Raw genomic sequence first — 27,271 nt, 5'->3', positions numbered from 1 at the left:
AGGGGATGCTTGTTGAAGGGCCAGTGGGACCAGCAGGACCTCCTGTAAGTCTCATTTCTCATTTTTGTTGTTTTACATTTCATGATAGTGCATTCAGTTGTGGGTCCATGGTGCTTCAGTACATATGAAATGATATATTTAAAACCAGAGGCATCATTTCTCACATGTAGAATGTACTCAACACAGTAGAATAGGTCAAGATTTACAATCTCAGCTCAAGTGTTTTCAGTGAGAGCCCCTGGGGTGGAATTCTGCCTTTTTATTTGGAGATTATTTGGAGATAATCATTTATGGGTCTTGAACGTATGTTTAATAAACAAAAGCTGAACACACCACTGCAAACAGTCATTTACCATAAACATTTTGTTTTTTCAAAGGGTCTCACAGGTCCCCCAGGTTTACAAGGTCCCACTGGTCCCCCGGGTGACTCTGGTGAGAGGGTAAGTCAAAATATTGATTATGTAGTTTATTAGTGATATAATTTGCACTAACCATTGTAAGAGTTCACGGAACTAATTCTGAGCTAGTGTATATTAATGTAGCTCAAGTGAACTTCCTGGAGCTGCACCAGTTTATACCAGCTGGGGATCTGGTCAAAAATGAAAAATCAGCAGAAAGAATAAATGTGTGTCTCATGCATTTCTAGGAGTAAAAATTCTATCTAACCCCAGTTTCACTGTTTTATTTAGGTAGGAATTTGTTTAAAATGTAATAAAATAATAATAAAAATCCAGTTAAACATCTCTGCTATAAATCTGAGTAAGATTTTTAAAAAATGTTAGAACAATAAATCATTCAAATGAAAGGATAAATAAAGGTGATGATATATAATAATAAAATCTGAATTGAAATGATGGAAACAATGGGTACTGTCTGTCTAAGCTATGCTGGACATACTGAGATCTTAGGTGTGGCCATGCTTAAAATATATGAAATGCAGCCATTACCTAGTCTTCATTGTTCTCACAGGCCTTTTGTATAATTTTAAAACAGAGTAAATGCATTCAGTTTAGGAAAATTTTCTATTGCAATAGACATGAGATAAATGTCACTCTGCTTTACTAGTGACAGTTTAGTGAAATGTTTAGTATGTTCGTGAAATACTTCTGTCTGGGAGACACTGAGAATACAGCAACTATGCACTGTATAATTTGACTTAAAAATCAAACCAAACACTCCAAATGTAGAAAATGGACTAGAATAAACATTTTTTCCTCAATCTTTATTCTTATAGATTTAATAATTCCATATATCCTTATGGTTAAAATTGATAAAGTAACACAGAAAGTTAAGGTTATTTCAATGACACTGCTTGAGCTGGTATTCTTTTTTGCTTGTAAAGTTATAAGTGATCAGTAAAATTCTACATGAAACAGCACTCACAGTAAAGACATCAAGGTCATCATTCTGCATTAAGATCTATCCTTGTAAAGCCCTAATAATTTCCCTAGAATTCTATGTGAGTGCAGGGATGTGTACTAGCAGATCCCAATGCTGCCTCAAAGAAAGCTTACTCCTTTAGCATTACAAAGTGACTCATTCAGAAATGTAGCTTATGCAATTTAGGAGGAGTTTTTTGTTTTTGTTTTTTACTTGTCTGCTTTTTTTTTCTAGATAGATAAAAATCTGGCTATTGCTGTAATTGTTCTTGTATCTCAAAGCTTTTAGTTCAGATTAAAAATCTTTGATAAGCAATGTTCTAAAAAATTAACATAGAAACAAAGTTCATTGTTTGATTTAAAAATATTGTATATGGTTCACACAGAGTTTACATACAATAACAATTAATGCCTGTCTTAATTACTATGTAATTTTTTCAGCTATAGTCTACCCAAAATATATGAATATTTTTTCAATGATCTGGGAAGTGTGAAGACAGTCTCATTCCATTATTAACATAATTTTACATTGAAGTAAAAATAAGACCTGACAACAGGTGCTAAATATACTAAAGGACATTTTTAAAACTTGATTTAAACTCAGAACTAATAAAGGGATTTATTTAAAGCCTTAGACACAGAGGGTATGTCTACACTAGCCCCCTAGTTTGACCTAGGGTGGCTAATATAGGCATTTGAACTTGCAAATGAAGCCCTGGATTTAAATATCCCTGGCTTCATTTGCATGTTCCCGGGCGGGCGCCATTTTTAAATCCCCTTAGTTCGAACTGACTGCCCGCGGTGACACACGGCAATCAGAAGTTAATCTGAACTAAGTCCACTGCAAAGAGGTGTAACAGTTAATCCGAACTAAGGACTTAGTTTGGATTAACTTCTGACTGCCGCGTGTAGCCACGGGCAGTCAGTTCAAACTAAGGGGATTTTAAAATGGCACCCGCCTGGGAACATGCAAATGAAGCCTGGTATGTTTAAATCCCGGGCTTCATTTGCAAGTTCGAATGCTTACATTAGCCGTCCTAGTTCGAACTAGGGGGCTAGTGTAGACATACCCAGAGTGATTAATTATTTACAGTTTTGCAGCATCTAAGAGCCCTTGTCCTGGACCCGAGTTCTGTGATGCTTGTTGCTGTACAAACTCAGAATGCAAAAGCAGATTGTGTCCCAAAGTGCTTAAAATCTATGTAAAAATAAATACTGTAATGTTGAGAAGGATACACTGAATTACTTATACATAATAAAGAAGGTGAATGCCTAAATTCAGTGCAAAATTTAAGTCACACTTAAAAATGGAATGATGACCGGTGCTTTCATAAGTAATTATAGCTCACTATTGCTAGTATCATCTCTGGATCAATCAAAAAGAAAAATGATCTCTTGCTTCTCCTTTTTAGATACGTCTCCCCAAAACCCACTTATTTATATACCCTTTTTACACTGATTCAGACTCCCACACTGACCCTCTGCTTTTTTAAACACATGAAATGTATTCACAAGGTACAAGAATGAATACACGTGACCCTGTAATAAGAAAGATGTGTTTAATTAATCTCCATTCCCTTTTGATTTCACAGGGACCAGCAGGGCGTCCTGGGCTTCCAGGTGCTGATGGTTTACCTGGTCCACCAGGTACCATGTTAATGTTGCCGGTAAGTCCTGGGGGGTTATAGAGTTGTCAGACCTGTGTTAAATCATGGGTTTTCCTTCCAAAGAAGAAGAAGAATTAAAAAGATAAAATAAATCTCCTGTCCTCCAGCAGGCTCTGTCTTTGGCATGAGACGAACAATAGATTTTCTGTGTGTGACCATTTGTGATCCTTCAAGATCACTTACTAATTTCACACAAGAAGAAAAATTGCTAGCCCGGGCTTTCCCAGCCAAATTTAAATGTGGGTGATTGGACTATGCTTGCTCAAATACCTTTGTAATTTTCAATTGTTAATTATATTATTCTCCACCACTTTCTTCAGGCTTGCTGATGGGAGGGGTGGAGCAAAGAGAACACTTGCCCCAGGGCCTAAAGATTCAAAAGGGCCCAAGGTGGTCGCCAGCAGTGCTACCGCATTAGCAGTGGTACATGGAGCCCTGAGGCCTTTAAATAGCCATTGAAAGCCTCATACACTCTCCAGGCAGAGCTGCGGGATGACTTCCCCTGGTCCTGCCTCTCCTGCCAGATGTCCTGCCCCTTCCAGAGAGCATGGAGCTGGGCCTCCGCCACCTTGCCCAGGGGCCCGGCAAGGCTGTTGGTTCCTTTGCCCGTCTTAAATTATTTGGTTGTGGCACTCCTGAAAGCCAAATCCACTACATGCTTCCTACATTCATGTCTCATTGACTTAGTATGCTCAGCACCTTTTAAGGTTAGTCTTTCCTGTGTGCACCTATTCAAACCTGTCCTGCTCCCACTGGAGCCCATAGCAAAATGCCACAGGATTCAGGAGGAGAGGGAACTAACCCAAAGCTAGTAGAGTATCCTGGCATGAGGGACAATATATAAGTGTAAATCATTATAATGTGCAGCACCTACCATCACAGGAATTAGTAAAGAGACTGCAGCTACAGTGAAATACAGTTAGCAAGATGTGATGGATAGAAGTGTTTACTGGTTGTAGTTGCTGCTGTACTGCTGGATATTTGGGAACTACATTACCAGTTAGTAAGAATGAATGAAGAAAGCTTGGGGAAATTTTATTTTCTATTTGGAGAAAAATCAACGAAAGGCTACTAAGGGGTTGGTGTTTTTGAGCTGGCACCCATAATATAGTTCTGCTAATATATCAGTATTAGAGCTAATAGAATGATGGAAACATTTATTCAGTAATATTTATTTGATAAAAATGCCATTATTCCCCATGAATATTATTCACGAATTCTTCTCCCAAGTCTAGTCCATATTCCAAGAAGAGTACTTCATATTTTTAACAATGCTCTACTAGGAGTGGCAACCATGGAATAAACCAGCTATACACAACCTGCTCAGACACTTTTGGGTCTTTCTGGGCACCTCTCTCTGCATCTTTCAGTCTGTGTAAATGTGGCCCTGAGTGACTTGCCAAGGCCACATCAAATGGCTGTTTTAGGGCAAAGAACTGAAATCAACCATGGACTGCATTATTCAATTGACAATCTATAGTAAAAATTTTAGAGAAATCTCTCAGGGTACGTCTACACTAGCCCCCTAAATTGATCTAGGGAGGCTAATGAGGGTGACCGAAATTGCAAATCAAGCCCGGGATTTAAGTATCCCGCACTTGATTTGCATGTTCCCGGCCGGCCGCCATTTTAGAAATTGACTAGCCTGAAGTAACTGCCCGCATCTACACGCAGCAGTGAAACGGGAGTCCGATTTAAAGCCCTTACTTGAATTAGCTGGTATTCCTCCTGCAATGAGGTTTACCGGCTAATTCGATTTAGGGGTTTTAAATCGGAATCCCATTTCACTGCCGTGCGTAGACGCAGGCAGTTACTTCAGGCTAGTAAATTTCTAAAATGATGACTGGCCAGGAACATTCAAATCAAGCATGGGATATTTAAATCCTGAGCTCGTTTTGCAATTGCAGTAGCCATCATTAGCCTTCCTAGATCGATCTAGGGGGCTAGTGTAGACGTACCCTCAGTGTTTCTGTACCACTGGCACGCACACATATCCGTCACCTTGCCAGGAACAGTTGGTATTCTGGTATAGACCAGCTTTTGTTTTCATCATTGTGGTATCTAAGCCTCTTCTGAAAACAGATATTAAAAATCTCATGGCCTGTCTACCAATGGTCCCACCACTGGTAGGATCAGTGAAGCTGCACCAATAATGGGAGTTTTCTTAAAAAATTATCCTTTGTCTAAAAAGCTTAACCAAAAAAGCAAGTTGTAATAGTTACAATATGTATTTTTTTACATTTGTTTGCTCCACCTCTTCCTACTATAAAGGGGACTTCTAAATATTAAGAGTAATGCCAGTTTTTATTAACCATGTTTTAGCGCTTTTCATTGCAAAGATAGCTTTGAATACATAAATCAGTCATTGAAGCTGAAAACATGTCACTGCAATCATCCTAAACATCATAAGTTGTTCATGATCTGCACTATAGTCCCTCAGTTTTTGGAAGTTTCACAAATAAATTTGCATGTGAGAGGATCCACCCAGGACATTTGTCACCCTCACTGCTGATTGTCACATGCTCCTTCCCATCTACTTCCTGCACCTTCACCAGCTACAGTACCAAGCAGCTAGTGTATCCTCATAATATAATGGTTCTGCTCAACAGTACAAGAAACATCCTGGTCTAGTGGACGAAGCAGAGGAAAAACAAGGCAGTCTTGCATTCTAATCCTTGTAGTGACAGTGACTGTCACAAGGACTTAAATCATTTAATGTCAGTTTCTCCATCTGTCATCTCATTTTATACAATGTACTAATTTAGGCAGCTCTAACTTTATTATTAATTAATTATGATTATTAGTATAGATTTTGACAACTCCACATGAACCCCTGACGTGAAGAGGGGGGACTTCACTTCTGCAACAGGGAGTTGGGGGCATACAGGCAGATGCTTGATGATCTTTTTCAAATGATAAATCATAAAAGATCAGTTCATTGTGTAGATGCCTAAAGAATCAGCTTGCTGATGCTTCTACAAACCATCCCCCCAGCATAATGATGTGATTGCAGTGGACAGAAATAATTTCTGTTTGGAAAAAGGCAGCAGCAAAAATTGTTCGATGACCAGGCTAAAACTGTTAAAATTGGCTCTGTGAAGAAGGCAATTTTCAACTGAAGTTGGAGGAACTCACAAGTTGACAGAAGATAGAATTGATATGGTCCCACATTTTGACACCACAGAGTAATTTGATCAGAACACTGAGAACGCACTAAATTTGTAAAATTGAGAACACTGAAATGAACTATTTCCCACTAAAGATTTATATCTTCTGTAGACATTTTAGAATGATTAGGCTGCATTACCTTTTCTCTATATGTTATGTGATGTACAGATTCAATTGTCACTATCTAACTAGCTAAGAATATTTGAGTTCTTGTTCAAAAGCCTTGTTTCCATCCATTTAATTTGAGACCTTAGGAAAGGGCACACAATATTCCACAATGAGATTTGATAACCATTTTCACATCAAAGCTTGGTATCAATTCAGTTGCATTTTTCCTACTATTAACTAAAGTGGCGTTCACTTTTGCTACATGATACTAATTGACTTTGGTAACATTTCATTGTTAGTACAATTTGGCATAAAATAGGAATTCATTCTGGTTCCCCATTTGGCATTTAAATGGCCCATTGTGTACAAAAAGATTCCAGTGAAATCAACAGAAAATTTCCATTTTATTTATTTGGGAACATGACTGGGCTCATATTCTGTTATTGATAACTTAATATCCCTTCTGAACTCTTATCCCTTCTTATTTTGCACTCTGTCAACTTTAAAGGACTGACACCAATTTAAAAGTGGAGTAGAGAATCTGGCCCAATTCCGTAAGCAGCGCTTTCTGTAGTAAGAGTAAACAACAGGTATATTTAACTTGCTTAATTGTGAATTCTTTTTTTTTTTTGGCTTGATATTTGTAGTTCCGCTTTGGTGGAGATGGTGAGAAGGGCCCAACAATCTCAGCTCAAGAAGCTCAAGCGCAAGCTATTCTTCAACAGGCTAGGGTAAGAAGGTTAAACCAAAATAAAAGCAAAGCTGTAAATACAGAGAAGATTTATATTACTGGTTATCATATATATAAAGGGAGAAGGAAAGAAAATGAGAGAGTTGTGGGTGATACAGACTTTTGAGTGAAATACTGAAAGCAGAAATGAAAAAGAGTGTTTCAATAAGTCATCAATATTAAATATACACACCCGAGAAATTGTTTCCCACATAAAGGTGGAGAGGAGGCCTATGAAAGTGGGGACAACAAATCTCGTGGGCTTGCCACTTCAGCCTGGCAGCAGACAACTGACTAGAGCTGTGGAGGAATTTGGGATGACAGGTTGATGATCTGTTTATTGTAGGTCCTCTGTGTATACTTCTGTTCATACTGGAAAATGTAATATGACCTTTGGAATCTGTGCATTTATTGTGACATCATCATACTTCCTTCTTGCTGTGTGGTCCAAATGACTAAACTGACAGATAGAAACACACACCCGAGTGGAGTAGCACAGAAGAGAGTGGCATGAAATATTAAAGTTCAATACAAGAATGTTTCTGAATTGCAAAGACAAAGGTCCAATTCTTAGGGTTATGTGTGTCTTATTCCTACTAAAAGTATGATTTTATGTGTATCTATTCTAATTGGGACTAGAGGAAAGAACTAGTATAAATGTATGTGCATAGTCTATTGCAGTCTTATTTAGTAAACAGTAACTGATATTTACTGAGTAATATATTGTATGCATGAAAATTGTGACAGCTTAATACATTCTTCCCCCCCCCCCATACTTTTAATTATGGGTTGTCAGTTTCTCTGCTCAGGAAAATAAACTTCCATCCATAAACTTGCAGTTAACTTTCATTGTCAGCCACTAGCATGAATTAATTACTAATAATATGGCCACACAATGAATACTATCATGTAAAATTTGTAGATTCCCTTGAAATATGGTTTTTTTCACATTTTTTAACAGATCGCTATGAGAGGACCACCTGGCCCCATGGGACTCACTGGAAGACCAGGTCCTGTGGTATGTTAAACAAAACAAGGATCAAAAATTGAATACACATTAAAAATATTAAAAGTCCATGGGTTCAAATTCCTGCCTTACTTACATGATTTTAACTGGGAACCTCACTGGCATAATTAAGGCCAGAATTTGAGACCGTGTTTTTTGGCTGAATCTGTAGTTCAGTCTGTAAGCTAATTAAATTATAGCACGTATCTTTTATACGTATGGATAGAGTATACTTCAAAACTTGTGATTACTGTTTATAATTAAATAAGTCTCTGTCACTTTTGGTAAAAGTTTAGGATGTTTCTTATGGTAAAAATTAGGAACTGAAAGGGGATGCTGCAGAGTAACCTTACCTGTGTATCTTAGGTAAAGTATATCATTACTAGAAACGGGCACAACACTCATTGACTTCTAAGGGCACATATACAAAGCAGGGCTAAAGCCAAAACAAGCTACGCAACTTGAGCTACATCAATTGCGTAGCTTACATTGAAGCTTTTAGAGCCGTCTACACAACATGAAGTCCAAGAAAGAACACTCATCCTCTCACTTCCCTTACTCCTCATAAAATGAGAGTTACAGGAGTCAGAGTAAGAAGTCCTCCAGTTCGATATTATTTTGACATTATGTCGAAATAACTGCTTGCTGTGTAGAAGCGTACTATGTTATTTTGGAATAACGTTAGATATTCCGAAATAACACTGTGCAGACGTACCTTAAGAGAATTGTGTCTGAATTTGGCTCACAAATTTATACTGAATGACCTAGAACTACTGTGACTATGGTCATAAAAATGTTCTGAGTTTTCATTGTACAGGCAGAAAGATCAAACAGCTTTCAGATCACCATTAAATTTGCCACTGTGATCTTTACACAACAGTTTAATAGTACAGGAAAAGAGGAAAATCAGGTAGGAGGTTCTGCACTTTGTAAATCACCTGACCAATCTTGTAATTGTAATTTCCTCTTTTATGCACTGAATACTTAGTAGACTCAAATAATCCACAAAATGCTGTAATTTAGCCCTTACCATGTTTCAAAAAGCCATTTAAGTATACCAACAACAATATAAAATGATAACTGCTGCAACCAAGATTATAGGCTTTGCAGAAAACAAGTCTTTTCTAAAATGATCTCAGGTGATTATATTTATCCTCTTGGATCCAGAAAGTCTTTTTCTCCCAAGTAAGTATAGCATCTATATTTGAAAGGAGTCACTTGGCTTGCAAAGCGGTAGTTAGTCTGCTTTGTTGGTATGGTTAAGATGGCAGATACTTTGCCTGTTCTGTGATTATGATGATCTCTAGCTGCTATATTTTAGCAATGAATGAACTGCAGTACAAAGAGGAAAGTTTAACTCTTACCATGACAAAAATACACCTATTTGTAAATTATATACAAAAACATGCTTAACATTATTTAATAGCAAAGCAGATTATTAATGTAGAACTGGAACACATTAAACATTTATGAGGTGATATAATTATAATACCAGAAGTACAGAACACTTTCCTTCCATCCTTTTGGGCCCTCGCTGCTTGTATGTGCTGCCTCACAAACAGCTCATTGTTGAGTAGCAATATTGTGACATCATATTTAAGTTACTTCTACCATCCCATCTTTCTACCTCCTCTTTTCTCCTTCTGCCCCATCTTCCTTCTTAATTCATAATATGCTGAATGAAATATTGATCAGCAGGTAGGAGGGGCACATAAACAATCACATCTTACCTACCTTCTGTAGAATCCACAGACCAGACTGTCAGCCTCATTACTGCTTACATGTACTGCACTAGTAGCACAAAATGCCCTAATAGCTGTCTTAACTGCACCACCCAAGGCTTCCATTTTTAAACAGGGAAATCTCATGGTTCATAAAAATTGAATAGTGGCTCTGTGTTGTTCCACTTTCAGCACATAATACACAGAGTTTATATGGGGACTCTGTCTGGGTGCTCATACATCAGTGATCTTTGGCTACTACTGCCACAGCTGCTGATTGGATCTTTGATATCTCATGGCCCTAGCATCATAGATCTTCTTCGCCAAGTTATGCTGAGCCCCAAAAGGTGGCCCATCCCACTTTCTGTTTATCTAGGTAAAACTGAGTGGTTTCAGCAGAGTCTCAGTTAATAAAAATAAATAAACAAATAAATAATTTCATGCAGTCCACAAAACTAAAATGCCTGGGTTTTCATTGTAACTTTGAAACAGATGTTGGTGGCAAATTCTTCACTGGTATAACTCTCTCAGAGTCAGTGGCATTGTAGTTGTCCTGCCAGCAGACAGGTTGGCCTCCACAGGCTTTCAGTTGGTCACAATTAGGCAAATATCATTATACATTTATAATAAATCAGAATAAATTGGTGCAGGATAACGAACCAACTTATATCCCACTTCCATTTGTGTAAATCAAGAGACAAGAAGATTGTATTCAGTACATAGTGTCATTACAATTATATAACTGTGGAAACACAGAATCCATTTATAAAAGTGGTTCTGTATAATATTGCTAGTGTATAGTTGTATTTACTGATAATCCTGGCCACATACCACCAACTGTTTACATATTAGAAGCATTGGTAGTTCTTTGTATGCAAAGACGAGAGAACAAACCGTTTCACATTAATAGCTATTTTCACATTAAGCCACCGGGAGGCTGTAGAAACCCAGCTCCTTTGATTTGGCAAAGTGTTAGGCCATGATTTCTAGAAGTAACTAGTAATTTAGGGTGCCTCAGATTTTAGACATCTCCTCTTAAATTATCTGAAAAAGAGCCTAATTTTCAGACATTTCGGGGCACTTGCCCTGTGAGAGATCAGGCCCCTTGAACAAGTTTCAAATTGAGAAATCAAAAAACAAAACAAACAATAAAGGTTCGCCAAATTACTAGACACTTCTGGAAATCTTAGCCTTAATCTGTCATGTGTTTTGCTAATTTAATTACGAATCATTCAGAGTCATATTACATATATTATAAAAAAAATACTTAGTACAGCAGACATATAAGTACATTAAGTGTTAGCATTCACAGTGTTAAAGTAAATTATTTATCCTTCTTTGTCTAAAGTATAAATTTTGCAAATTTATAATATTTAAAAACTAGGTTAATACAGAGAAACCTGTGATAATAGTCACCTGCTAAATATAGTCACCCGTCCTAATGGGAAGCAACAACTCAGGGCCTAGTTCTTGCCTCACGTAGGACTTTCTCCGCTGACTTCAGTAGGCACTAGATCAGGACTTTAGAGCATTTTCTCTTCATTTCAGTAGGAGAATCAGGCTCCTAGTCCCAGCAAAGTTTGTTTAATATTAAGGACACAATATTTGGCTCTAGCTATACAGGTCAGAAATGCAGCAGTCCCTTTGCACTTCCTAATAGGTTCATTCAATTTGTACACCTGGTTACTCTTTTTGAATTATGTTGCTATGTTATTTAATTGAACCAAAATTAATGGAAAAGGCAAATAGACTGTGACAGATGTGGGGCCAGATCCTAGCTACTCTGATTTACCACAAGTGAGGATCTGGCCTAGTGTTGTTTTTAAGCCTCAGAATAATACTATGAGATATAGAATGAACTCCTTGATTATTACTTACTCTGTAATTGTGTGTCTCTGTCTGATGTGATTACCCTTGTAGAAATAGAGTTATACAGATTAGTCATGTGTTTAAGGGCCTGATTGAAAGGTCATGTGTTTAAGGGCCTGATAAGCTACGGAAAGACGCTCCCTGTCTTCAGTGAGATTTGTGTTGTCAGATTGTGCTTTATTTCTACAATTGCACAAGAGTTCTGAAGATCTACTTTCAGGTCTTCCTGCCTCCTTCTTGATGGAGAAAGCAGAAACTTGTTTTAATGACTCATATTCTGACTGAGCTGATGTCTACCAGGCATACATTAGTATAGGACACAATTGTCAATGCCTGGTCACATTTAAGTCAATGAAGTGTTAACATTTACTTTGATGAAACCAGGATTTGGCCATAAATTTGCCAGATCTTTACAAAATGAACATTTGGGTGCTGTAGTTGCATAGGATGGCTTTATAATAGCTAATTAAAAATCCCTTTTCTTTTCTGTAGTTAATTTCTAGAAACAGCTAACAGTTTATCCACTTACAGTTTAGCTGGTTAATTAAACTCACTTTACTTTGTGTTTGTTACATAGGGTGGACATGGTTCACCAGGTGTTAAGGGAGAAAGTGGCGACCCTGGTCCCCAGGTACAATTCAACATCCTTTCATTTTTCAGTGTATTACCTTTTCATGCTTTGCCGCATATGGAAATGTAATCCTATAATCTATTGGAGAACAATCAGTTATGTGCTTTGTACGTGTAACAGAGGATTAATAGCTTTGCATGTACAATGCTGCGGCATATGAAACAAATAGCTTGTTCATTTTAAAATGTGAAAGTAATAAGCTGACTTTCTGTAAAACCAGTTATCACATGTTCAGTGCCATCTGTTGATGACTAGTTTTAAAATTGGTACTGCAGGCTCTTTTCTCTGCTCAATATTGTACATGCTCATAAGTACCATTAGCATCAACGTCTACATTCATATGACCTTGGGCTGTGATCATATAAGATCTCATAAACTGAACAGAGTTTAACTTGACGAGTAATTAAACAGTAAATTTCCAGGAAAGACTTGGATACTGGAAGTAGTGGTGTTGATGATTCAATGGATGATCCTTTTCCTTCTTAGTAATTACTGTATCTATCTCCCAACCTGATGTTAGAGAGCACTGGTCAGTGGGAATCTTTAAACTTAGACCCAAAATTAAGGTCATATGCGCTTGTGGCCATTAAAAAATATCTAGGATATTTTTAAGAGTCTGGAGTGTTAATACCTGGCTAAATGCCAATTAAGGTCATATGCACTTGTGGCCATTAAAAAATATCTAGGATATTTTTAAGAGTCTGGAGTGCTAATACCTGGCTAAATGCCAACTTGGGTACATATGTTTAGTAATGTATTAAGTGATTATCCTAAATTCCACTTTGGCACTTGTACAAAAGTAAAATATTACTAATAGCTGGTCAGTGTTTCATTTTTCCTAACTACATTTCCAGTGGGGATCTTTATTACTTTCTTTAATATTTCTTTTTGTGATCACATGGACTTGTCCACAAGCTTGGACAGTCAGCCGTGTCTGGAACTAACATGGCTGGGTCCTTTCTCCCCTTCCAGTACCTCACGATTTACCCCCCTCCAGGGGAGCCAACAGACTTGCTGTGTCCCTGGATAAGGTGGTGGTGAGGCTCTGCACTCCTGAAAGGGGTGGAGTCTGGGGTGAAAGTGGCAGGGCTGGGGGTAGCCAGTTCTCAGCATCACCCTTTCCCTCCCAGTCAGAGTTGCCCAGAGTGTGCTGTGAGGTGCTCTGGCAGTGATATAAAAGGTAGCAGTGGCAGCAGTCAGAGCGCCAGGCCCTTTTGAATTGCTGGTCCCTGGGGCAATTGCCTCCTTTGTCCCCCTTTCCCTTTCAGAAGGCATGTAGCCCTCCCTTAACCTCAGGGAGACCACAGAGACAGCCTGCCCCATTGCAGACTTCTGCTACTTCTAAGGGAACTGTTAGTTTCTCCTAGCCCTCCTCCTCCCCCACTAACATCTTCCTGCAGGGAATCAGAGATTGTCATTAGCTGCTGCTGGGTGGCTGGTTTCCAGCACATGCCTGCTAAGCTTCTCCCTCAATCATGCCTTGTTGCTCCCTGTCTCTGAAGATCCTTGAAGGGTCCGATCACCCTCCTGCACTGCCCTAAATTTTTACTGCCTTTTTTGGCTGCCATTTTCACCCAAGATGCATTTTGAGCTTGGGGAAGAGTTCTTCCTAAGAAACACCTAGAACTGCCTTCACTGAGAATCATATGCACTTGTGAAAGCAGAATGAGGTGTGTGATCCATGGAAATACTTTGGCATCCCTCTAGATAAAATGTGCTATGTAAATAAAAGACATTTTAAGCCCTTAAGTATACAAATTCCAATTGTTTAAGTTTACAACATGAAGGAAAATATTTTTCATTAAATATAGGTGAATTTAATTTTAACATGGCTAAAACAAAATATGTAAACAATTGGATTAAGATTTTTCAAAAACATTCAAGGGATTTGAATGACTAATTTTGATTCCAAATTACTAAGAACTAGACATTTACTTAGGTGGTATTTAACACTAAAATACCAAATTGTTCTTAGGTTAAATTGTTTGGCAATTTTGTTTAGCCAACTGTTCTAGCTTTATGCTGCCACATATAGCATGATTTTAAAAACTGTTTTATTTAAATTCAGGGTCCTCGAGGTATTCAAGGACCCATTGGTCTAACTGGGAAACCTGGCAAAAGAGTGAGTAACACATATCTCATTAAAAATTAATTGAAATGAAAATGAATTAACTCATTCTCATTAATCTCTCTGGCAGCTGTTGACATCTTTAAATATTTGTATTTTGTCAGGGTCGCCCAGGAGCTGATGGTGCTAGAGGAATGCCAGGAGAACCTGGTGCAAAGGTAATAGATCTGAGGATGTATTTCAGTCATGGAATGGATGAGGCACATTTTAAATAGGCATTAAACTGCCCTCCACTGCACTGCAAAGATAAAAAAAAGTAGAAATCCATTCTTAGTGAAAGTAACAATGCTTCAGACAACCAGGTAACAGGTGAACATTGAGAATTAATCGTCCATTTAAAACTGCTGTATTTCATGGTAATGGACAGCAGTGTAACTTTTAAGTAATCTGATTCTTTGAGCTTGATTCTGCTCTGACTTAGGGTGCTTTTGTTTAGTTGGGAGTCAATGTATTTTGACTCCCTACAATGGGGCTACTTCTGATTTTTACCAGTGAAATGTTGACGAAAATTCCCTCTTTGCCTTGATGTTAAATTTATGATATAATAACAATGGAGTGTAAAATCTGGTGCATGACTACTTCCTCTGCTTTGGTGCACAGAAGACCAAATTCTGATAGTCAGATGTATATGCTAAATTCCAAAAACTTTCTGAGATGTGCACTTGTATCCAGTATCCAGGGTTAGAATTTAGTCCACAATGAGCTGGTATAATTTACTAAGAATATTACATAGTGTGCTAATAATTTCTAAGGCTTTAATTTCTTCTTTCCTAGGGTGACAGAGGGTTTGATGGTCTTCCTGGTCTACCTGGCGATAAAGGTCATAGGGTAAGATAAACATGAATGTTTATATGAAATATTATAAAAATGTGATAGTAGTAACATCACCTCATTTAAAAAATAACATAGGACTGTGGAGGAGGTTAAGTCAGAGAGTATGTCAGAATTTCATATTGCACTATAATTGTATTTTTACAAGCATTTCTGAGTATGTCAGAATTGTATTTTTACAAGCATTTCATGTAAGGATTCCAGTAATGTGAAATATCCACATACATATTTTTATTTTACACATTTTACATATTTTATTAAAATATGTTTGCAGAATTTGGATTATATTCTCAATGAGTGTAAAATAAAGTAGTTCTCTTAAAGTCAGTGGAGATATGTTGATTTGCTTTGCTGATTTACTTCAGCTGTCTAATGGGTTGAAATTATTAGAAGAGAATTGCAATGTACCAATGTACAAGTTCTATCCTGAGGCTGTATGTATCCTATGACCAGTGTGGCCATAGGGGCTTAATTCCATGACATTTCAATAGACAAGTTTTATGTCAGTGGTGCCTGTTTCTTCTCTGGGATCCCCCTTTTACAGAGGCAGAACTGAGGTTAAACAGAAAGTGTGAGGCTCAGCAGTAACTTAAATCCAGATCTCTCTTGCCATCCTTATCCCCCGGCTCTGAGAATAGACAGAACTGAACAGCTATTTACACAGAGAAATGAAGAAAAGTTTGCATTTTTTTTATGTTCATGGAAAACAATTTACTTGGCTGGCAGGTTTTTTAAAACACCATTAAAAAAACTTTGCTCATAGTAGGAATCAAGAATACCTACAATGATAACCCTAAATGCCTATTGGCAGGGAATGACTCAGTCCAAAACACCTGATATCAACATCCCAAAACTTTGAGAAGGACCAGATCTAAGAGCTAATTTTGGTTGTCTGGCACTGTAGAGTGGTTGTGGTAGAAGAAGTCTCCCTCTTGGAATGTATCCCTAATGCAAGCACGAGTCATAACTGCAGTTTCCTGAATGCAGTTCTCCTGCTATTTCTCTTGAAGCATTAGCTACCATAGAAGGAGCAGGAAGAAGGCAGGATAATGATTTTATCCTTTTCAGGACTGGAGCTAGCAAACTACAGATGGAAGCATATCAGGGCCGACTTATCCATTAGGCACAGTAGGCACAGTGCCTAAGGCCCACGATACTTTTAGGGGCCCACGAAAATCTATCAAATTTTGCCTAAAACAGAAAAAAAAATGTTGAAGTATTTAAAATTATATCAAAAATAATTTTTAATATTGATATTATTATGGTGAGAGGGGCCCACGAAAGCAAAAGTGCTTAGGGCCCACGAAAGTCATAATGCAGCACTAAAGCATATGCTGCAATTTTCAGAGGGCTTGTGCAGTAACTACACTTTCCAGGAACTTGGGGAAGCATTGAATACTTCACATTTTCTACAGTGTAGTGGGTTGTAATAATAGTTGAAAGTTGTTTTCCTCAGTCTGGTGTATATGTGGTGTAGAGGAAACCCTTAAAGCTATCACTATTCACAATCTCTCTTTTTTCACCAATCCCTTTCTTCCTCTAGAATAAACCAAGCAGTTGTTTACAGATTTGAAACCTAGGCTGACCTGTAAGTGGCCAGTAGAGGGTGCCAGACATTAAGATCTAATCTAGAAATATTCAATTAGATCTACCCAAAGCTTGATTTAACAGTTTTATGATAAGAGGCGATCTATTTGAATAGGAGGCAGACAAGATAACATTAAAAATACTTTCAGCTGCCAGTAAATAAATACCCTGATTGGAACATAATTATTATTGCTTTTGTCTATTAACACTATTTATAAATCAACATTTATTACCTGTGTTTGTGGCTGTCTCTAATTAGAGGTGACATCAAGCATCTCTGGCAAGCTTTGTGAAGACTGGTTTCTAGGAGGTCAGGGCAAGACACATGCTCATCAGTGGTGTTTGTTTTTTATAATGTTCCTGATCTGTAGAGGTATGTTGATAAAAGATAGATGGCTAGATTCAGGCTACTCTGAAATAAGTCAGAATATCAAGTCTAGAAATTACAAGTCCCACTTTTCTAAATGCTGACTTCAAGACATCTGGGTTCTGGAGCCATTCAGTTTCTAAGTGAGAGGCACATTCATCAATTGAATCTAGAATGTTTTTGCTTCAAAAGGCAAGGTTCATCAGTTGGGACAACAAATGGATCACGGATAAATAAACACAAATCCTTTGAAATTTTAAAATTCTCAAATCTCATTTTAAATGTTATGATCAGATTTTTTTAGGAATTCTTGCATCATTTTCATTGAAGTTTCAGCTGTAGTAACCAGACACAATGTGGGAAAGCATCTTTCTTGTTAAATCTGTCTGAAAGATTTTAAGAATCCCCTGAAAGGCGCACACCTTTTCACACAGATCCCTGTCTGCTTGCATGGCATTGGATCTACAAGTTGAGGGAATTCAAGTTACCAATAATATCATCAGAGGGGCCAACAGCTGGTTGGGTCCCTGGGCAAGGCAGAATTGGGGGCATGCTCAGCACCCCTAACGGGTTGGGATCTCGGGAAGAAGGGATGGAGGCCGTCAGCGCTGCCTGGAGAGTAACTTCCCCCCCCCCCCAGGCAGCCCTCAGTGATGCCCAGAGTCCAGCTTGTGGCACTCCAGCAGCAATTTAAAGAGTCTGGAGTTCTGGCTACTGCTGGCCGGTAGCTCCAAGCCATTTTGTATTGTGGGGTCCAGAGGCAGCTGCCCTCTTAGCCCCACCTCCTCCATCAGTGGGCCTGACTATCATACAGAAAATTTACCTGAGACATAGAGGGGACATCATCAGGAAATTCGAGGAACTCAAAGCATCTCTGGCCTTGTGGATTGAAGGAAATTATATTTTTTGAAGACCATGAAACCTCTCTAATACATACCCTGTACTAAATCAAGGAACATCATTGTGCTGCAGCAGGTCATGCTATTTGACTGATATGTCTTTATAAGAGTTTTAAAAAGGTGAGGTCACAAGGTGGAAATAGAATACCTCTTGTTCATCCCCTATCTCCCCATCTCAAAAAAAGATATATTAGAATTAGAAACGATTCAGAAAAGAGCAACAAAAATGAGTAGGAACAACATCCAAATGAGGAGAGATTAAAAAAAATGTGGCTTCTCTCCTTGGAAAAGAAATTACTAAGGAGGGATATCATTGAAATCTATAAAATCATGACTGGTGTAGATAAAGTAGATAAGGAAATGTTATTTATACCTTGTAACAAGGGGTCACCAAATTAAATTAATAGGCAGAAGGTTTAAAACAAAAAAAGTAAGTATTTCTTCACATGATGCACAGTTAACCTGTGGAACTTTTTGCCAAATGATGTTGTGAGGGCAAGACTATAACATGATTCAAAAAATAGCTAGATACATTCCTGGAGGATAGGTCCATCAGTGGCTATTAGCCAGAATGGGCAGGGATGGTGTCTTTAGCTTTTTTTTTTTTTTTTTTTTTTTTTTGCCAGAAGCTGGGAATGAATGACAGGGAATGTATCATTGATGATTACCACCATTGATGATGCCACCATCAAAAGACAGGATACTACGCTAGATAATGATGCAATGAAGTATAACTGCCAAATGTGAAGCAAAGCACTTCTCTTTTCCTATCACAGAGAGACCTCTATCTATAACATGCAAATTTACTTCTTATAATTTTAAACTTTTTTTTTCAAAAAGCCTTTAACTCTTCAATAGTGATCCCTGCCATGACTTACGTTTCTAATGATAATAAGCTCAAAATTTTCACCATAAAACAATCTAACAAATAGTGTTAACTCGGCCCTACCACTTCAATTGCTCAATTTGTTCATTGTAAGAGACATGATGGCATTTTTAAAATCTGGAAGCAGTGCTGATAAATAATCCTTGTAAATTACATCCAATCTTCACACTGTTGTGAAATCAGACAAGGGAATTTGCTTCACAATATCATCTTTGTTTTTATCCCTGGCAAAAAGTTCCTCTAGTCTTTCCAGCATCACTCCTTCACCAGCTCAGCACCCAGGAAAGGCTTTTTCTTTGTAGCTACAAAGTTGGACTTCCTTATCTGGCAACCTTGGGACCTGACTAGTCCTGAATGAGAGGATTTGCCAGACCAGAGGAGGTCCCTCTCCTCATGGCCCATACTGCCCTGCTGTCACCAGATTAGGGCTCTAGTCTGGCCTCCTGCTACCCCAGCCCCCGGGCTTTCTAACTGCCGCTGGCCTCACTGCTGCCAGAGCTCCATAGCCTCTGGGCTTCAGGGCCAGAGCCAGAGTTCTGCAGCCACTTGGTTCTGCAGCCAGAGCTCCACAGCCCCAGCATGGGCTGGGGCTGGAACTCCATGGCCGCTGTTGGGGTCGCAGATCACTGGCGTCACGGCCACCTGAGCTTCATGGCCGCCGCAGGAATCACAGCTCTCTGTGATGACCAACCTGCTGGGGCTAGAGCTCCCCGCCATGCTGTGCCCCCAACCCCAGAAACTGCTACCCTGGCTGAGATGCTTGTCCTTCCTACCACGCTCCTGCCCCACCACCAGACCTCCCTGTTCCTGGGATCTGTTGTGGGACCAGAGAGTCCTGTTAACGGACAGGAACAACCTGTACTAACATTATTAAAAAAGAAATAGCTGTTGCCTATTCTTCTCCAGTTGCTGAAGTTGTGAGAATGACATTTGAAGACTGATAAAAAGACTTCAGATTTTCAGTTTTGTCATGTCTTGTAACACTGCTACTGATTTTGTAGCATAGATTCCAACTTGCATTCACTTTTGGATCTATTTTCATCCCTAATGCAAAAAATGGGCAGTGTCCTACCTCAGTTGTAGCTGATTCTATCATGAGAACTTAAGATCCAATAAGCGGTGCTTAATTTGTGCCAGGGCTTGCTGAGGCTGAGCCCTGGCACCTCTATATTTGTCAGTTCATAGCTCTGGCACCTCTGTGCTCCTGGCCTGCAGCTGCCACTCTCTGGCAGCCCAGGACTGAAGGCAATACTGCCACCAGTAGCTACATAGAGCAAGGGTGGCATGATATGGTGAATTGCCACCCTTCTGTGCAGCTTATGGCAGTGATGCTGCCTTCAGTACTGGGTGCCTAGCCAGCAGCTGCCACTTTCCTGTGGCCCAGATGTTGTTTAATTTGTGCTGAGCTCCAGCACTTCTTTTATTACAAATTAAGCACTGCAAGTAAGTTACTTACTAAGGAAATCCGAGGCAAATGATAGGCAGTGCATCATTCTTTGTGAATTCAATTACACACAGTTTTTTTAAGTTGAGCTGATGGACTACACTGGAAGACTATATCAGTGAATAAGTCACTGTGCATCTATCATATGTCCTCTGAAGACTGGGCAACTCTTCCAAAATTCTCTGATCGCAAAGAAATCTAGGTCTGCTTTCTAATGTCATGGATGATTTGGCAAATTATATGAGCCCTAATTGTACAGTGAAAGCATTTTTTGGTCTTAGTCAGAAATATGGATACTGAGTTCATATTTTCTCAACAAATTAAAAAGAATTGCAAAAGTTAGTTAAGGGAAATAACAAAAGCTTTTTCAAATTCTCCATCCCATTACTTAGGAATCACTATATATTTATATGAAAATGGGAGCCCTGTAGATATTTAGAAAGTATTACAAGTCGAAAAGCAGTCTCATTTAAAGCCAAGCAAATAGCTGCAGACCTTTGGAGTCATGCGTACTGAGAGGACATAATGCAAGGAAGTGTTTGCATAAACATTCACCTTGGTATTCCCTGTGATAAAGAAGCACAGAGGAAAAATGAAATAAATCCTTTTCTCCTGGGGTATGTCTAGACTACATCCCTCTGTTACCAGAGGGATATAAATTAGACATACCAAAATTGCTAATGAAGCGTGGATTTAAATATCCCGTGCTTCATTAGAATAAAAATGGCCACCGCTTTTTGCCGATGCGGCACTTTGCCGGCAAAAAGCAGAAGTCTAGACGGGGATCGGTCGATAAGGAAAGCCTTTTCCGACCAATCCTGTAAACCTCATTGCACGAGGCATAAGGGATCGGTCGGAAAAGGCTTTCTTTGTCGACTGATCCCCGTCTAGAGTGCCACTTTTTGCCAGCAAAGTGCTGCAGCGGCAAAAAGTGTTGGCCATTTTTATTCTAATGAAGCGTGGGATATTTAAATCCCCGCTTCATTAGCAATTTTGGTATGTCTAATTTACATCCCTCTGATGACAGAGGGATGTAGTCTAGACATACCCCTGTAGTTATATTTTGTCTGTGTAAGTATAAAGTTGTTTAAAAAATGTACCAAACATTATCATATTCTTTTTAGGAATCTTTTCATGTCTAGTCATGTTTGAACTGGGAACACATGCTATAATTTCTAGACCGGATGTGTCTGAAAGGCATATGCTTTAGGCAACCACAAACTATTGAGTCAGCATAGGAGTAATAGGATGAAATTCTATGGCCTATGATATATAAAGAAGTCAGAGGATATCATCTACTAGTCCCTTCTGTCATTAACTGTATGAACCTACATATTTGTATGCAATTTAAATATTGAAATTTGTTAAGAATGTGCCTATCCAAAGATGTATCACAAATGTATATAAAAGTGACAGAATAATAAACAGTCCAAAACTAAAACTCTAGATATGCATCTACATTGTACCCTTACCTCAAAATAAGCTACACAATTTGCTTATCGGTTAATCGACTACAGTATTATATCCCTAATTTAAGCTATGCAGAACATTAGCCTTCTTTAAAAATGAGGGAGAAAAAAATGCTTAATTAGATTGGTCCAAAATCTGTTGAGGCACTGTGTATATATGCACTTAAAAGCCCCCAGTATGGGTGTTCTTATGTTCTTGTGGCAACCTTACCTGATATAATTGTTAAATATTTCTGAAACATTAATCTTTCCTTATGTTGATCTGATAAAAGATTTTGGATCCACCTCTAAATGGAATCTTCTGCCAAGTAACATGTAGATTTATACCTGTTTGCGGTTACAGTGAGGATGTTCTGACACCATTATGCAGCTAAAGTATTTGTTGGTATTTCACTCTCTCATCTCTTGTTGTTTCCAGCCAGAGTTGTAGCCTGTGTTGTTTTATTATAGCTTTTTTGGTTTTCCAGGGAGATCGTGGCCCACAAGGACCTCCTGGTGCACCCGGTGAAGATGGAGCAAGGGTACGTTACTAGAAACTTCAGCTCACTAATATATACAATACAGTTCAAATCAAGTCCTCACACAGTAGGAATGGTTTGGTGATATATACTTTTAACACTAAACCTTCTCTTCCTTTTCATAATGACAGGGAGAAGATGGAGAGGTTGGACCCAGAGGTCTCCCAGGTGAAGCTGTAAGCAAAGCCTTTTTATTATTCTATTTCTGGTATGCACACTGGTTATTTTGCAGAACAAAATCACTCTAAGATATCATTCATTTCTACTAAGTTTTTCCCAGAGGGGACGAAATGGCAGTTCTGTATGGAAGGTACAAAATTAGCTAGATTCTTCTGGGGTATAACGTCATTAACGTGACTGGAATTATTTCTGTATTAATGCAGTCCAGGATACACAACTTCCAGAATCAGTGGAGCTGAACCATGTATCATTTACTCTGGTCTAACTTCATTGAATTCAGTAGATTTACTCCTGATTTACACCAACATAAGTGAGAGTAGAATCAGCCTATTGAATGCTCTAATGATATTTCACAGCAGTGTGTTTTTTCTGAACATTTGACTGCAAAATATTGCAACACAAACTGCTTTTCTTTATTGCATATTTTGCAATTGTTCCATGTGCAAGAATTTTACTGATACAGTAGGAATTCAACTGGTGCTGTCACTGCAGAACAGAGATTTGCAGTGTAGGCAAAGGATCCATGGCCTGGCTCAGAAAGGATGATTGTATCCTACATATCTGATCTATACCCTTCCAGATACAAAGCGGGTGCAAAATGCTACTGAGTCAGAAAGATAGTACTGTAATTTGCATTCTCTTTACACATCATGAAACAGAGAGAAGAATGAGCTCTGCCTTCTTCAGCCACAGTGTCTGATGCCATAAATATTGAAAAACAAAATCTTACACTGTGGAAAGTCAAAAATAACCCTTGGGAACAAATTTTGCTCCTCCTCAGAAGAAGAATGGTCCCATTCACTTCAGTGGAATTATGTGTGGGTGCAGGCCTCCCTTTCTGTTTGTGGAAGTTTCCATTTGTTTAATATAGAGAAAAAGACTCCAAATGAATAATATTTAGCTATCTAGCAGAGATTTTACTACTGAGAAAAGTAGGACTTTCTACTTTCATCAGCAATGCAGAATATGACAGAAACCATTAAAACTACCTTGTTTTTATTAAATACATAAATAGTCGCCACCCAGACCAAGTGACTATGTAAGGTTCTGCACCAATGTTCAGGGCACTGGCGGTGGGAAAATCTATCCCCCTTACCTTTCTCTGATATGAGAGGCAAAGCTGCTTGACAAAAGGCTACTTCAGCCCATATTGTGTTCCAGATTCAGGACAGAGGTCAGGAGCATCCCATGTTGCAATGAATTGTTTTGTTGTTCTGCACTGCCTCCCTCCCCTGCAGTCCCGCTGCCTACCAGCTTATAAGGAGGAATCGCACCCACATTTTTAATATGAATAATTTCTTCTCTTCAGGGTCCAAGAGGACTACTAGGCCCCCGGGGCACACCTGGTCCCCCAGGACAACCTGTACGTATGGCATAAAGAGTGAGGTATTTTAAATGTGCTATTTCCAGTAAAAAATAATTCTGCCCAGTGTTGCCTCTATTTTTGTTCTTTTTTAGGGTATTGCAGGTGTTGATGGTCCCCCAGGTCCAAAAGGAAACTTGGTACGTAGATAATTATGGAAAGAAACAGAGGTTTGGGATTGTCAAAATCCTTTTCCTTCCATCCCCCATCCCTGTTTAATTTAAAATTCAGATTTCTCTCAATGTTTTATTGAAGAGGACAGCCTGGAGTCCCCTCTGCTTCAACCTAAATTCTTCCCTCATTTAACCTTCTGCAATCCTCAGAAAACAGCTCTCAGGGTGTAAAGTGGGAGTGGAATTAGCCCTACATAAATAAAATATTGGTGATGTAAATTCACTTGAAAATCAGACTAGAGAGAGATTTAAAAGATTTAAAAGATGGGAAAACCAGAGATGTGATTACTTTAGGCCTGAGAATGAAGATTTGTAACACAGAAGTCCAAACCTAATGCCTCTGTATTTTTTGCATGATAGGGTCCTCAAGGAGAACCAGGCCCTCCCGGTCAACAAGGAATCCCAGGTCCACAAGTAAGTGTTTAATAACCCACAGGTTATACTACATTCCTTTAAACAAATGTTTAATGAATACAGATTAGCTTTTCACAGGCAGGACTGATAAAACATGAAGTTTTTATATAAATAATGCTGAAAATGTGCATAGTGCAGTGGGAGCAGAATTTTAAAGCAAGCTTGCAGAGGGCTTTTCATTCGCAAGAAAAATGACTCATTCAGTGTTCCTGGAATGCTAGCAGGACTGGCCACACCTGTAGGAGGGCACTGAATAGGATCCTGTTACAGACTTGATGTCAGAATAGTAGCCGGTGCAAAAGGCTCACACAAAGCTCCTTATCTATCTGATTTAAAAAAATCCCAACAACCACACTTATATTTGCCACTATGTTTAAACAGATTAATAAGGGCTCTTTAATAGGGAGAATGTATGCATCTTGTTACCCCTGATTTCTCACACCCTGGGTTCTTTTTAATAGGGGCTTCCTGGTCCACAAGGTCCTATTGGAGCTCCTGGTGAAAAAGTAAGTTATAATGTTATTCTGGTATTTCATAATCAGTGTAGCAACTCCTGGTTAAGTGGTTAAGGGCTTTGCTTTATGTTTAGAGTATTAGACACCTATAATCTCAAACAGAACTCCCTAAAACCACCAACTAAATCAATGAACAATGTGAGCCTAACTCTTTTCTCACTTACACCATTTTTTTCACTAGTGTTACTTCCTGAATTTACTCTTGATTCATGCTCATGTTATTAGAATCAGAATTTGGCCCACAGTACTGTACAAGATTAAATACAAACAGACTCACATTGCAGGTGTACCAAACAAAAAAAGACTTTACATTTACATGTATTTTCTAGATCTCTCATCTTCATTATTAACATATCTATCTTTTTCTTTAAACTGTGAGCCTGATTCTGTTCTTATTTATATGGATGGTATATTGGCATTATTCTGGAGTTCCACTGGAGTAATTGTGGTATAATTTAGATCAGAATAAGACCCTGTTTGTGTACCCTTCTGTTTCCTGGAGCAGTAACATTCTTTTGCAAGTGCTAATTATGTCTGTTTCAAATTTCACACTCCTAGTAATTTCTTCTTTCCTCTGTTAAATCCCTGATTGATTCCACTCTGGTTTCCCTCTCATTCGTGGTTTAATATCTTCCTAGTGTTCCAGTACCTCTTGGTGGTAAGGATTGAGGGGAATTTTAGGAAACAATGCACAGAATTCCTATCTAGCAGAATTCCTACCTACCCAATTCTCCCCCCCCCCCCCCCCACCTTCAGTTGTATATATTTCTTATGGAAACAATTCTGTAATCTACAATTGAGCAAAACTCTCACTATAGTCGATCAGAGTTTTGCATCCATTATAATAGCAAATATACAGATAAATAGGATAAAAAGGTGTGAAGTAGTTTGCTTGCTTCCTATCTATCCATATACTTACCTTATTTTTGAGTTTTCTTGGCTTGGTAGTCTTTTCTGTTTTTGAAATGAGTAGGTAAACCAGCTTGTTAGCTTTAACTAACTGCTAAGCAGAATTGTTATGTTCATTCATGGCTTAAAAGGGAAGGTAGACATCCCAAAGTTAATAACATCTTTTAAATAAATGTACTGTAGCAGTGACAGGTGCCACATTTCCTATTACAAAAATCCAACCTTAGGTATTCATTGTTGTTTCTGCTCTCCATACAGGATAGAAATCACTTTGCACTTACCCAGCATCATATACATTTCTATGTGCCAAAATATCATGGAGACCGAGAATTGAGTTAATATCAAATGTGTTACTTTTCACATGTAGTCAAAGAATTTTTTAAAAAAATCATACCTTAAAGACAACCCTGAATGAGGATAAGTGGAGTCAGACCACTGCAAGGGGACAGAAATCCTGCCGAGCTCCCCAGAATGCAAGATAACTTTGTTTACCGCTAAAGCTATTCAAAAGCTGCAACATAATCCAGCATGTGTCCTAGGCCCATTCAGTGAACTGTTGAGCAGTAGGCCTCATTCCCACACCCTTTGGGATCTTCCTCATGTGGTAGCATACAGAATGTAATACCAAGCCCAAGAATTAGAACTATGAGTGCCCCTTTTGTGGGGACCTGTACTGGATGACTGACTTCAGTAAATTAAACACCTTCTGGGAGGGATTACAAACCAAGGGCTCTGAACTTAGCTGTGCTAGAAGAGATGAATGGCACGTGGAGAGAAGGAAGAATTCTAGCCATTCAGGAAATTAATTTTAATATGCAATGTCTGCAGGAGTCTATTCACCTAGAAACTTCTGTGTACAAACTGCCTTCCACAAATCAATTTTGTACAACGAGGTACTGACACAAAATATTAAAGGAAGTTTATCCAGTCAAACCTATCCACATAGAATAATTACCCTTTCCATAATTACCTGTTCAGTTTTCCATGTGCAGCTCACCAACATCTAAAGTTTCCTCTACTAAAACGTACTGGAATCTAAATTTTCCCTGCTTGCAACTGAATATTTAAATGAATACAATATGTTACACATTGACATCTGTGATGGAGGACCAAGCAATAACATTTGAAATGTTGTTAGAATGCTTTCCCAGTCCAAATCCATTCATACCAGTACTGATTTATACCCAGACCCATTCACATCAAAGATTTCCCCCATATAAATCTACTAATATAGATTTCCCTCATAAAAGTTTCGTAACACAAATGTAGATGTCCTCTCTTTTACAATCAGGCCTCACAGTAATAGATA

At 38.5% G+C, this 27,271-nt stretch overlaps 1 protein-coding gene across 7 annotated transcripts in view; it reads left to right on the top strand.

The window, feature by feature from the left end:
- COL11A1 (collagen type XI alpha 1 chain) overlaps positions 1–27,271 on the top strand; it is a 255,966-nt gene that overhangs the window by 90,566 nt on the left and 138,129 nt on the right. For all 7 annotated transcript variants that reach the window (XM_075936624.1, XM_014571895.3, XM_075936623.1 and 4 more), the window contains 15 exons: positions 3–44; positions 378–440; positions 2,972–3,046; positions 6,970–7,053; positions 8,014–8,070; positions 12,226–12,279; positions 14,348–14,401; positions 14,512–14,565; positions 15,182–15,235; positions 22,358–22,411; positions 22,540–22,584; positions 23,898–23,951; positions 24,047–24,091; positions 24,485–24,538; positions 25,000–25,044. In XM_075936624.1, coding sequence (XP_075792739.1) covers positions 3–44; positions 378–440; positions 2,972–3,046; positions 6,970–7,053; positions 8,014–8,070; positions 12,226–12,279; positions 14,348–14,401; positions 14,512–14,565; positions 15,182–15,235; positions 22,358–22,411; positions 22,540–22,584; positions 23,898–23,951; positions 24,047–24,091; positions 24,485–24,538; positions 25,000–25,044 — 834 coding nt within the window. The remainder of the gene's footprint in view (positions 1–2; positions 45–377; positions 441–2,971; positions 3,047–6,969; positions 7,054–8,013; positions 8,071–12,225; positions 12,280–14,347; positions 14,402–14,511; positions 14,566–15,181; positions 15,236–22,357; positions 22,412–22,539; positions 22,585–23,897; positions 23,952–24,046; positions 24,092–24,484; positions 24,539–24,999; positions 25,045–27,271) is intronic.

The sequence above is a fragment of the Pelodiscus sinensis genome, chromosome 9 (genome assembly GCF_049634645.1).
Source record: "Pelodiscus sinensis isolate JC-2024 chromosome 9, ASM4963464v1, whole genome shotgun sequence".
NCBI classification, from domain to species: domain Eukaryota; kingdom Metazoa; phylum Chordata; order Testudines; family Trionychidae; genus Pelodiscus; species Pelodiscus sinensis.
Note: the sequence above shows the minus strand (reverse complement) of the source record. Positions and strands in the feature narration are given on the sequence as shown.